The 14194-nt window shown below is 39.4% G+C and overlaps 1 protein-coding gene across 3 annotated transcripts in view; it reads right to left on the bottom strand.

The window, feature by feature from the left end:
- Nucleotides 1–441: 441 nt before the first annotated feature.
- Nucleotides 442–14194, bottom strand: part of slc23a1 (solute carrier family 23 member 1) — a 98648-nt gene continuing 84895 nt past the window's right edge. For all 3 annotated transcript variants that reach the window (XM_067996340.1, XM_067996342.1, XM_067996341.1), the window contains exons 12-15: nt 8921–9050; nt 7902–8045; nt 6123–6218; nt 442–4307 (exon numbers count right to left, since the gene is read on the bottom strand). In XM_067996340.1, the coding sequence (XP_067852441.1) occupies nt 4060–4307; nt 6123–6218; nt 7902–8045; nt 8921–9050 (618 nt within the window). In that variant the 3' untranslated portion in view covers nt 442–4059. The remainder of the gene's footprint in view (nt 4308–6122; nt 6219–7901; nt 8046–8920; nt 9051–14194) is intronic.

Raw genomic sequence — 14194 nt, 5'->3', positions numbered from 1 at the left:
AACTATAGATGCATTGTAATTAAATGTACTTAATTATAATTTCATAATCAAATTGCCTGCAATCAAGTCTCTTACAATAAATGTAAATAGCATGTTGATATCTAGCAAGTACCAAAATCTCATACTTTAAAATTAAATTAGGCAAACCAAGGCTGATCATGCAGAGGATCAATTAATCTCCAAAATTTGGTTCAGTGGTTTTGGTATGCAGGTGCATCTGTGGAGGGCCTTGCAAAGATCAACACATCCCCAGGGAACCCCTACCCTAACTTCTGAAGGAAGGTGTCAACTATTCAAAGGAAAACACCACCAATGCAAAAAACATTTGTTAGTATACAGCAATAGCAATAATATGCTTGTATATCAAACACAGAAAAATACGGACCCCAGTTTGAAAACCTGACAGTGCAAAAGTAGCAAAGAAAAATAACAGGTTTTAACTTTTAAAAATTTTATAAAATCTTTTAGGCCAGTTTTACCACATAGTTTGTGTTGAAGCAAATTGGTATTGGCTTAACACCTTTGCTAACAGCTTGCATTGGTGTAAAGCAGCCAGGTTATGTACAGGCATAAACAGATTAAACAAAGAAAGAGCAGGGATAGGGTCATAGCAGGTTATCAATGAAATTCTGTTCGAGAAGGAGCAATTGTGAAAGATTGTTGGTATGCAATCCAGAGAAAGCCCACTGCACCAGAGTCTATTGATACCAGACAGTGGCCTAGCCAGTGGGGAGGTCAGGCCCGCCCCCCACCACAATCATTTTGAGGTCGGCCAACACAGCTTTAGAGGACCGTCTCCATTTCGCTCATAGGAACCTGTCACTAGTCTTCAGCCTGCAAGTCTGTGCAATTCTCTGACTGGCCTGTGGACAAAGTCGGCATTCCCAAGTTCCCAGCTCAGTCCCTTGCCTGCCAAGTCGGCCAAATCTTGAGTTCAACTTCTCTCTCCCTCCCCCCAAGTCTGCCAAACCTAGCTCCGTCGCTGGCACCCGAATGAGAGAAAACCCTAAGTTCATGTATCTGTGCTACTTACAGACAATCTGCTTTACACTTTAGAAGAACTGAGCCAGGTTGGAAACTTGCTTGGCTTTAAGTAACATACAAGTAAACTGTGTGAAAATTCAAAAGGAAAACACTGCGGATGCTGAAAAACTGAAATAAACACAGAAAATGCTGGAAAACACTCAGCAGTTAAGGCAGCATCTGTGGAGAGAGAAACAGAGGCAACGTTTCAGGTCAGTGACCTTTCATCAGAACTGATATGTAAAAATTCTACTGTCTTTCCAGAAGATCATTTAACATCTTTTGGTAGCCAGCCAACATTTGTAGATCATGCAGCCATCATCTTTTTAGCGCTAATTTAATGTTGAAAAGAGGAAACTAGCACTGTGTTCAGAATTAATACCATTAATCAAAATACAGGATGGATCATAGGACGGCCATCATTATGAATATGCCAGACAAGTCCAGTGCCATGTGCTGCTTAGCTGTCACATTTGAGCACTTGCAGCCAGATCATGAGCTCATTAAAAATTCTGTAACACCAAACCAAACAAAATGCTATTCATCAGAATGAAACTACTTGCCCACATTCTCTGAGGGAGTTTGCATTTAGTGCTGGTAGCCAAGTACAAGTTAAGGGCTAAACTTGGAAATAAGGTACTGAGTACCGTTCCAGAATCTAAGCAGTGAAACTCAGCCATGATTTATTGGATCATACCTTAAAAAGAGAAAGTATGTGTGTGGAGCAATGACATCTAATTGATAAATGGCCCATCAGGATAGAAATCTTACAATATGAAACTTTTAGACCAAAATCAGTGATTTAACTTATTTGGTGTATGTCATTCTTAAACATAGCATAACTTCATCTATGTACTCTTGCTAATCCTATAAATTTTCTGATTTGACAGTCCAAGTCAGTTAGTTAGAAACACATGCTGCACTGAATTAAAAAGCAAATCTTACAGTTACCATTATCAATGAAAACGTTTGTGTCTTTAATGAGAAATCATAAAATGATGGAGTTATCCAGAAAAGACAGACAAACCTCGTTATTATAATTCAAACTGGTATTACATAATTTGAACACCTGATGTTTGCCTTTTTAGTTAGAAAAGATTTTGTTTTGATCCATATTTAAGGATAAACAATCTATTGATCAGATACATTGCTGCCTTACATCAACAAAACCGACTCCAGCTCGGAAATAAAATCCTTCAAAATGTGTGTTGGTCATACTAAAGTATCCCCTTCATCACCCCCTTTAAGTCCAATTATATGCTTTAAAAATTGGGTACACAGGAAAAGGATGTACATTACATTCTATATCACATTACAGGTGTTGTTTCCAGTCCTTATTGCTCCACTTTCTGTATTCCTTTAACATATCATAAAACATGGTACACAAAGGTCAAATGCTTTTGATGGGCCTAGTAGATTTTTACAACTTTATCCTCCTTGCTGGATTTCAGTGGTCAAGTACGTGGCAAGATACAGGTCTTTAAGAAGCTTTTAAATCTGTTTTTTTTGGCTTCCCTTACCCCACGCATGGGTTATATAGACTGTGCAATGAGACCAAAGATTCTTAACTCAAACATTGTGCAGGTGGTAGTACAAAAATGGAAGATCAAACAGGAGTACAAAACACATTTTCAACACTTGCTTTGCTGCTGAAAATACCAATTTTGCTGAGGGGCTTGCGTCACGGTGGTGCCGTCACAAAACGAGAAGTGACGCCATCCTCAAAGCAGATAACCAGCAGTAAATTTTTTTAAAAGTGAAATACCAGAGGCAAAATTCCCCAAACCTATTAGGTGGATATACCTCAAATTGTTAGGTGCATTATCATACTGGCAGATGCATTGTGTATTTATGCAAGTGGTGAAATGATTCTATGCAGTAACCTGCACAGCACTAGCGCTAACAAAGTTCAAGACACTTTATTCTCTAGTAAAATAAAATGGGAGTGGAACTAAAGGTTTTCCATTCAAAGTAGGGCTTTTTGGGAAAAGCTTACACAAAATGTCAATGTATATATTGAAGGGTAAAAGGTGGATAATCCTGAAGGGTCATTTTTTTTTAAAATACTAAATTAGCAGTATCATGTATACAGGCTTTAACCATGTTTTTAAATGAACAAATTGTGTTTTAGGCAATTGTTAGACTGACTGCCAATTAATTTTATAGGTCACCTTATTCAAGAGGGGAACATTTTCTTCAAATCTATAGGAAATACAGGCAAAATTTATACTTAAAGGGCCAAATAATATCAGGGAAATTGCTTATTTTAATTAACTTCACTACATGTAACTACAATACTTCATTTTTTTAAAAATCACTGAAGTAGATCACTGAACATAGAGTTGCTGATCTGATATTCAGTTTAATTCAATTGAATGAGGCTGCCCATTATTAAAACATTGTTTAAAATGCTGCTACATAAAAATATTGTATTTACAGATTTATACAACATTTCTTTGACGTTATATTCTAAAATATTTCTTTGGTAATATAATTCTCTCAAACTTTCAGCATCTCACCTGGTTATCAGCTGTAATATATACTTGCCAATCCTCTAATGTTTGGTCTTTCTAACCGTTCTCATCCCGGACTGGACCCAAACTGGATTTTTGAAAGAATGCAGAAAAATAATCTGGCATACAAAGAGTGCTTAGGGTTAACTGTTGTTTTTTTCTAAGTCTGCCTTTGTGAATTGCTCTTCCATGTAGGACGGTGAGAAAAATGATTCTTCAAATTTGACCTAGGCCCGAAGGCTCAAAAATCTATCTATATTCTAAATAACTATTATTCTTGTTGACACTACCACAGAAGGGTTTTACGCAGACTTATATGCTTTTTAAAAAAAATAATTGAACAATTAAACCTAGTTACAATTGATAAGTGTATACCTACTCTCTAAACAAGAGAAAAATCACTTTGTGTGAGTGATGCTAAAACTGTTTTGCTGATGGCACTCGTATAGGGTCCAGAGTGATAATACAGTACTAGAGCAGCATATTAAAATGTGCTTTGTTTTGGATTTTGAGACAAAACTCATCACACTTTGGTGCACACAACAACATGGTCATCATTTTCTTTTGCACGTGCAGCTGTGTCATTGTGGTGCTTCTTCCTTGAATATAGCCCTTTAAAAACTGGACAAATAGGCACGTGTTGTAAACAATGAACTTTCTTCAGTAGGTTCATTCCAAATGGAAAGTCATATGTCTTTACATCTACACATGTGTCACTATTTGCAAGTGCCCCTTCTTTCCATTGTACAAGTCCACGTTCCTCCTTCGTACCTAGTTAAAAAAAAATTGTTTTACAAAATATCAGAAATGCGTAACATATAAAATAATTTACATAGTGCTTTTAATATTTAAAATATCCCAAGATATTTCACAAATGTAAATGGTAAAGGAAAGAGACACTGAGCCATGCAGGGAGAGACTAGGAGGGGTAACCAAAAGCATGGTTGAAAAGGTGGCTTTTGAGAAGGCTTTTAAAAAAGGAAAGAAAAGTGAAGAGGCGAAGAGGTGTAGGAGCAAGTTCCAGAGAGTAGGGCCATGGTGGCTGAAAACTCTGCTACCAATGATTGATAAAAGGAGGGGAGGAAAATGCCCAAGGTGGAGAGAAGTCGGGGGTGGGGACAGCAAAGATAGGTAGGACAAGGTTATAGATAGATTTGAAGACAATGATGAGGTGTTTGGATTTAATACATTGAGGGATAATCAGTGAAGGTCAACAAAGTTGGCGATGTTGGTCGACTGGAACTTGGTGCAGAACAAAATATGAGCGGCTATGTTTTGGACAAATTAGAGTTTGTGAAGGGTGGATGTAGGAAAGCTATAAAGAAGGGCACTGGAATAAATTGAGTATAGAGTTGACAAAAGCATGGATAAGGGTGTCAGCAGTGGAAGGTAGAGGTGGAGGCAGGAAATGTTGCACAAGTTGAAATAGGCTGGCTTGGTGACAGACAGGACAAGGAGAATTGAAAAGGATATGGAGAAAAAGAAAAAGAAATGGAATTGGAGTAAATAGATCAAATTGAAGAGCCAGCACAGGTTCACTGTGCTAAATGGCTCCTTTGCATTGTAAATTCTATGCCTGTCTGATAAGAAAAGGCCATTCAGATTATGAAGCGCATTCCTTCTACAGACTATTTTATCATGAACACTATAGAACCTTTCATCGGGTGTTTAGATGAGCTTGGTCAAGTGTCTCTCGCTCGCTCTTCCCCTTCCTCCAAAAAAGCTAAAATTAAGTAAAACTCAAAATTACAACCTACATTATTCATCCTTGACCAGTTAACTTCAATGGTACAATCTTTTCATGATTGCAGTAGGCCAGGAATCTGTATGTTTGATACAGCATTTATTTCTATCTGTACTTATCGCATTTACCCACATCCTATTCCATTATTACTCAATCACATTCCCTGATATTTATCACTTTTAAAAATAAAACTCCATACCCTTAACTCTTTTAGGCAAGTGTCTGCTCCACATATCCATTTCTCTGTGAGGGAATAGTTTTCCTTCTAATCTCAAATCTTGTTTATTAAAAAACAAGAGAGCAGAGGGATGCGATATCATCAAGTTTGAAGAACATAGCTGAAGTGGTTAATGAATAGCATGTAAATCCAAAGTTGGAATTACTGGCTTGTAGTTGATACTCTTTAAAATATATACAACGTTAAAATATATACAATGATAAAGAGAGTTAGTGTAGAAAGAAATTTGGATGTGGAGGATTTGAGTGAGGTCACAGTTGAGCTATGCATTTATATACGTGCTGTGCATGTCACACTGAAGAGATAAGTAAAACATGACTCATAAGCAACCCCTGAGGGAATAAGAGGTACATGTTTCCTCTTTCCCCTCTGATCTCCCTCCCCCCTCCAACTTCAAATCCTGGAACTGTCCCCGATGTTTCTCTCCCCCACCCCCCCAACCCATCAGTTTATACCTGATTGCGCTTCTGGATCAAAGTGAAAAGATGTAATACTGGGTGACTCAAACTGTAGGGATTTAACAGAGAAAAGCAGCAGCTTTGTTTCATGCAAGAATATTTGAAATGGTAAACAGGTTTCAGTCAAATGTAAAAAATCATTGTACCTGGAATGGTATTATCCAAGATGAAAGCAAGGCAACCTCCAACAAACATTTCTGATGTCAACAACACAGTCAAAATTTGATTAATTTCTAGAATGCCTGTAAGAGAAAAAAGTTCATGTCTAGATCTTGTAAACTACAACTCAAGTAAAGATAATGCACTAAAATGGAGCAACACAGAGAAAAGAGAGTAGGACCCACTTAATATAGTGGATGCATGCTGTGCCAGGAACTTAGTGATGTTTTTGATGAATGAGCTCCTAGAGACCAACTGTGTGATTCATTTAAGGTTTAAAATTAAACTCAATTAAAAAAAATGCTTTTGTTAGTCTGGATCTAGAGCAGCCAAGTCATATTTGTTTTGCATTGCATAGCAGCTTACACAATGGGTTAAAAGCTAATTAACTTCAGTTAGTTATTTTTATCTTCATGTAGGTCATGATCATGGCCCTGGGCTGTGAAAGTATTGCAAGGTAATGGAAGGCCATTCAGCCCCTCAAGCCATTTAGTTAGATCATGGCTGATCTGTACCTCAATTCCATTTACGCACCCTTTGTTCCATATCCCTCGATACCATAACTCAACAAAAATCTTATCGATCTTAGTCTTGAAAATTTCAATTGATCTTGCCTTTTGCAGGAAGAGATTTCCAGATTTCCACTACCCTTTATAAAAATGTGCTTCCTGATTTCACTTCTAAATGGCCTTGATTGAATTTTAAGATTATGCCCCCTTGTTCTGGATTCCCTATCGAATCCCTTAATGATTTTTAATACCTTAATTAGATCACCCTTCAACTTTCTAAACTCAAGGGAATACAACTCCATGTGCTCTCATTTCTGCTACTAATCTCTCTACTGGACACTCCCCTATCAACCATGCTAGTGACCTCCTCAAAAAATTGAACTAAATTAGTTAGACATGACCTACTCTTCACAAATCCATACTGACTCTCTGATCAGCTGATACCTGTTCAAGTGCTCACTCACTATCTCTGATGATAGACTTCAATGGAAAGGAAAATCGGGTAGGATGTATAGTGGGCGGCCAATCTAATATCACCCATTTCACACCACCGAAGTTAAAAGTTCCATTCATGGGAACAAAGCGAGTACATGGGAGCAGGACTGTTGCTTATGTGGAAGATAAACATCAATACTGACTTGTTGGGCCGGATGGCCAGTTTCCATTCTGTAATTTCTAAATAATTCTATGACATTCACTTGTTATAATCAATACAATTACTGTTCACATAATGTTACAAGTTAATAAAGAACGAGCATTCTACTAACCCATGTTGGGGAATCTTATTCTATTGTAAAAAGGATAGCCTGTTTATTTACTATTGGTTCTAACAACCAGAGCTTAGGCTGCTTCTCCCCGGCAACTTTCAACTGCCTTGATTTACTTTCTGGTGTAGATTTTATTATAAAAACCCTCTTCAAGGATTATCAGCGGTCAAAGAAATTTGTCATTACCAAGGTATTAGATATCTCCTGAACAACCAAACATTGCTAACTTCAGTGCAGTATTAAGGGAGTACCTGCATTACCAGAGGTGCCGTATTTCAATGAGACATTAAGTCAAAGCTGTCTCAGGTGGAGGTAAAAGATCCCATGGCACCTTTTGAAGAGCAGGCGAGTTCTTGGAATGTATAACTTAGTTTATTGAGTATTAAGGAACTTTATCTTTTTATTTATTAGTGTAGCACCTTGTATCTTTGCTCCTACAATTACATGTTTAGTAGAACCTGAAGATTTTTTTTTGTGTTAGCTAGCTTACCTGTATTAATAACAGCAGGGTTTGCATCCAAGTAATTTGGTAGCGTTAAACCAAAAAACATGGAGAATCCCAAAACAAAGAGATTGCGGGAAGAATTCAAGTCTACAAACTGAAGATTGGAAAGTCCAACAGCAGTGATCATTCCTGGAAAACAACAACCACCACCAGCATAAAATTACAAATCAAAATGGTCATAGTAACAATTCCAAACAAGAACATTAATACATAGCTCAATTATAACTGTTAAATGTGTCAATTAACAAAGCCCCTTCTACCAAGTCAGTTTTGTAAAAGAATTATAGAATAATGGATGTCAAGGTATTCATTCACTCAGAACTGCCATTATCACAAAAGATGTTATAAAAATAAACAAGAGCCAGAAAGCTGCCAGTCTTCACTTGCATTTACCATAAATCCAATGATACAAGAAGTTTCTTTTGACATTTAATGGGTGGCTTCCATGGGGATTCTTCCAATTGTACACCATAATGTCAACAGGCGTGCTGGGAAAACCCTGAAAAAATGACTCGTCCACTAAAGTTACAGCAGTTGAGGAGATTCACCCCCTCCATATTTTTAAAACCAGTACAGCCAACTGTCACTTGACAGGCTGAAGAACACGTACATTGGGAATTAAAGCATACACAGCCAAATAATTACTATGGTATTTTAACAATTTGTTTATGCATCACATATTACAAATCCACATAATATCACAGCATCAACAAATAAGTATACTTCATTAGTATGGCTTTACACCTTTCACCAAGTTTTATATGTAATTTTACTGACCGTATTCGCTGTAATGTGTATGACATTTCACCACGTCAATATTTCCTAATATCAAAAGCACTTTAAAATTTATTGATAAAATTCATGGTGCCTCTCTGGCTTTGCAGAATTTCAAAGTCTATGCAGCAAATGCAACTCTGAAAAATGGATCATCCTATTTAAAAATGGAGTTCATATAAATAGACTATGTAATTTTATTAAGTTACCTGTTGTATATTTCAACTTACCAAATAAAGTGCAAAACATGCCTCCAAGAATGGGATCTGGGAGTGAAGCGAACAGTGCAGTGAACTTCCCTACTGTCCCCAAGACCAACATAATTACCGCCCCATACTGGACCACTCGCCTGCTACCAACCTAGAGAAGCAGAATAACACAATTTAGAAGGGTTAAATAACAGTCTGAGACCATTGGTTTAGAAGGCTTGACCAGATGAATGTTTTTGGTGGAACTACAGCCAATTTGATACACTAACCATTTCTGTAAGAAATCTTTTTTAGATTGGGTTTAAATTATCTAATGAAAACATTGCTTGCATCATAGGTTATTAAATAGTTTACTGGCATGAAATATTGAATTTAAAAAACGGTTTTATGCTGTTTAAGGGATGATATCTCAGCTGCATCTCTGTAAGCCAGTAGGAAAAGCTCTAGTAAATCCAATAATATGGAGTAGCTACATGATAAAATGTTGTTAATGGTGCATGCCAGAATCACTTGGCCTAATGGTAGAGACAATGTTAAGAAAAATATTCACATCAGACAAAGAACCATTCTTTATCTACGCTCAGGTGGAGATTAATGCGTGTGCATAAGTACCTAAATGTTTAGGACAACTTTATCCTGGACTTTAACTTTGGCCAAGTATGGTTGTGGAATGTCTGCAAAGTCAGACAAGTAAAGCTTACAAATTTGTTTTCTGCAGGCTTAATTGACAATTTAATCAAAGAAGCAGAATTGGTCAGACATGCCGAAGCAATCCTTCGATCGTAAATTGAGGTACTTAAAAGGTAAAGTTCTTTGTTTTTAGAATGTTTGATGGTGGAAGTCTGAAAAGGGTAGACAGAAGTAAAACAGTGAATTTAGTGCAATCCAATAGTTGATGCTGTGGCACAAGTTAGCCGATGTATACCAAGTATAATGTAATCAAATATGTATGCACCGGCCCTTAGCTAGACATTAGGAAAAGACAGCTAATTAACCAGGAAAGATGACGACTATGGGTGGCTCATCAAATACATATCCCAGAGGAAAATCAGATGGCTTCAATATAGCAAGTCCATAACTTGGATGATCAAACAGGAAGCATATGATTGATATGAATTACATAGATGGCAGCCTTAGCTCAGTGGTAGCACCCTCGGTTCCAAGTCCGAAGGTCATGGGTTCAAGCCCCACTCGAGACTTGAGCACGTAACCTTGGCCGACACTTCAATGCAATACAAAGGAGGGCTGCACTGTTGAAGTGCCATACTTCAGAGTTATTGGTCAGCTCTCTCTGCTGTTGAGAGACTTTGCTGTATGCAAATTGGCTTCTGCATTTCTGTACATCACAACAATGACTACACTTCAAAAGAACTCAATTCTGAGAAACTGAAGGCACAACCATGCAAAAATCCAAGTTTTATAAAGCTTATGAAATAAACCTGTAATATCACCTATTAAGAGATTCAAATTATCCACCTTCTTACCATTGAATATTTATCAAAAGCATAAATATTATTTAATTACCTGTCCCATCTCCTAGACGATGTTCAGATATCATGAATCAACTTGATGATTCAGCTGGTTAAGACAGTGAGTAGCCTAGCCATATACACCAGAAGGTTCTAGGCTCAATCCTCATTCTGTGTTGTGTTAGCTGATCTCAGCTAGGTGGTGGCTGAGTGGTTATATTTAGTCTTAATACTCTTTGGTTGGGCTGGGGCTGGGTGGCCAGGGACTCAATGCTATCCACTGATCCCTGCTGAAAATGTGCATGTGTGGACACTAGGTGAGGGCATGATTTGGTTCAACTACAAAGCTCCTCCTTCCCTGCATCGTCAAAGTAACTTGCCAACACACACTGCTGTGCTCAAGTCTGAAGAATGGGCCACTTAGATGATGAGGTATGGAAGGCAAATATCAGTAGGCTCACACCTCAGCAAGTAGTTAATGGCCCTGGTAGGATGGAGAAGAAAATGGAGAGAAAAATGTATTGATCAAACTAATTTGGAACATTTATTTATTCATTCAACTTGTTAAGAAAGGTGCTTTCACCTTACAAATCACTTTTATTTGACAAGTGGGTATATTTTGCTTATTTTGATGTGGTGCTATTGGTTGGTATGCCATATCCAATACATTCCTTCGCAAGAACTAGGAATTAAATTCTATGGTTTCCATGAAGTTCTTAATTATGTGATTGAACAGAAAGGAGTATTTTGAAAGATGGGATATGCATTCCCAAACGGCTTGAATACATGGGGAGGTTAGCTGTCAGTCAGATGGGAGAACAGCCAGGTAGTGGATGCCAACAGGTAAGTCATGGAGTGTGTTTGGGTGGGCGACCAACCCTCCTTCTGAGAGCAGGTTGGTCGCCCACCCTGACCCACCTCCAATAAAACCGGCAGTGGGCAGGTTGAAGGCAGGTTTTACTTTTAAAAAAAACGATTTTTACCTTCCCACCCGCCCCCAACCTCCCTGTTAGGGTTAAAATTTGCCCCATGATTCTAGGTCTTGATATTGCATGCAGAATTTTAGATGAGGAAAATTTTGCCATTTGTTTGATCATAATTTCTGTTTGGTACTCCAATTAGTCAATTATTAAACAGTTGCTATCATTTTTAAGTAGATAAAATAGTCACTGACTATTTTCAGCCCTCGGATAATGTAATGTTGGAGATTCTTATTCCACATGTAAAATGCTTGAGGCTTTCTCCTATGCTGCAGAATTACAACCATTAATCCAATAGTTCCACAGTGTGCAGATATGTGGAGAGATTCACAAAAGAAAGAACTTCCAACTGGCATCATGAAGTCATTACAAATAATTAATCTACACCATGTTGGGGAGCTTTTCAAGATCCAGCAGGTTCAACTTTTATGTTCAAGTAACTCAATATAAATAATCAGTTGCCTTTTACAAATTCACCACCGGAACAAATTGTTCTAGTTGATAGATTGTTGCCAAGGTAACTTGACACACCAGCTGGATTCTGTTATTTCAATGTATGTTCACCACACCATTATGTACACATATAATACCACTTCATAAACCCAAACTCTCATCTAATTGGTCTTTTATTAAAAAAGAAAATATTCTAGTGGAGAAAAACTAATATTTTACACTGCATGAAATTGATGTTTATTGCACAATATTCTTTTCAGTCTCATTTGCCTTTAGCATTCCCTATACAATTGCTAATACAATATAGAAATGAGTCAAAGATCGAGATAAATTGCTTTTCATCTGAATAACCCATTATCTGAAAGTTGTAAAGCGTTTGCTAACTGTTAATAGCTCATAACAATTTCTAATTATAGGATTATTTAATATACAGAATTATTTTGGGAATATAATCAGTACTCTTTGTATTTTTCTAGCATTCATTTGTAGCATAATCCCTTTGAAATCTGTCCTTTGTCCAATGAGGTTAAAAAATTTGAATGATCAATATTAAAATTTGTCCACAGAAAATCTACAGCTGAATTTGAGAAGTTTGATTAAATTTGGCCTAAACATTACTTTTGTGGTAAAAGATATACATCAATAGATATTGCACTTCAGGGTTGGAATTAGTTGAAGCAGCGCAGTCCACTCTATTAACCAATCTTCCTACCGTCAAGGCTGCTGCACTCTTAAAATCACTTTTCCAGTAATGTCCTTTTTAAAAATCAGTTAAAGAGCTACAAATAAATTTAGTATCCATTTATTTAACAGAATTTTTTTTTAAATATTGAGAATTGATGCCATTATCCAAGAAAGGCTTGGAGAAATTCAGTTAACACACTGTTTCAAAGGATTTATTTTTCTTATAGGGCTTTTACCCTGATTTTGCCCCTCCAACATATAGGATCACATGCTCCCTATAAATGGGTGGAGAGACATGGGGCTCGATTTTAGGATCGTGTTCCCGGCGGGTTCCCAGCGGGGTGGCCCCGAAAATCCCGATCTCCGGTCACGTGACCGGATCGCGACGAAATCCCGGCCACTTCCGGGTACCGCGCTGACGTGCGGGGCTGCGCGCGCAAGCCCCGCTGGTGGGAATCCCGCAGGCAATTAAAGCCAGCGGGGTTCCACTTGAGAGTACTTACCTTGCTCGTTGTGGTCAGTTAATGAGCTGAAGCAGCTGTCAAAAGAGGAAGTGTGGGATTTTAGGTTCAAGGCAGTGAGTTTCCCACACTGGGGGAAACAGTCTCCCTCCAACCAGGCATGTTGCAGCCAGCAGCCTGTGGCAGGTGCCAAGGTGCGCTCCACAGGGGAGAGCCCTCAGCCACGCAGGAGGCCACCGCGTCACATAGGGCAACCCCTGCCCTCCACCACCCCCCGCCAAGCCAGAGGACAGACCGACACGAAACCGCAGCCCCAGTCCGAGGAACCACACACCTACCCTGCACAACCCCTCAGACCAACACCTGCCAGTTGGGTGGTGTGTGGAGACCCTCGGAGGACGAAGAGCATGACCAGCACCAGCAGCCTCGCAGTCCACGCCGTCCGCCGCAGAGACGCGGATCCCCCCAACACGGTGTTGTTGCACGCCCACCTGCACAGCAGGAGGGAGGGCTACCGCAGAGAGAGACGCGTCGCAGAGGGCACTACCCTCGCCACAGGGTCCACAGACCGAGGCGCAGCTCCCCGGACCTCTCCGAGCAGCAGTGCACAGGGAGGCGCAGATTCGCTCGACATGTAGTCGTGGAGATCTGCAGCCTCTTTCATGCCGAGCTGCTCCTGGCTGGCCCCAGCACCAACTGCTTACCTGTTGCTGGCAAAGTCACCACTGCCCTCCACACCTTCTCCTCCACATCCTTCCAGGGTGCAGCCGGCTACACCGCCGATGTCTCTCAGTCATCTGCGCGGACGAGCCCTGCAAATACACCTGCACCTACTCTGCAGTAACACGATGGGTGGCATCAGTGGTGGGTCCTCATAGTGATACCCAGGAGCGGGCATTATTGGACACAACGGACAGGATTCGCGGGGACATGGCAGTGGTGGTGTCAATATAATGTGTGCTGTTTGTTGCTCTGAAATTCAATATGGGTAACACCCATGACAAACCCTCAGACACCCTTGTGCACCCCCTTCATGCTGACGAGACGTTTGCCTTACGCTGCCTACTGCACATATGTGATGCATGCACGGTGGCTGCAGCACAAGTGGTGGCAGGTTGAGTGAGGCTGGCCGTGAGGGAGATGCACGAGAGGGTGAGTATGGGATGGAGCAATGAGATTGTATGAGGAGTGGGTTGCGTGTTAGTGGCAGGGTGAGTACTGGCGAGGTGAGTAGGTGGAGGTAAGATG

Source organism: Heptranchias perlo, chromosome 14 (genome assembly GCF_035084215.1).
Source record: "Heptranchias perlo isolate sHepPer1 chromosome 14, sHepPer1.hap1, whole genome shotgun sequence".
In the NCBI taxonomy this organism is placed as follows: Eukaryota; Metazoa; Chordata; class Chondrichthyes; order Hexanchiformes; family Hexanchidae; genus Heptranchias; species Heptranchias perlo.
Note: the sequence above shows the minus strand (reverse complement) of the source record. Positions and strands in the feature narration are given on the sequence as shown.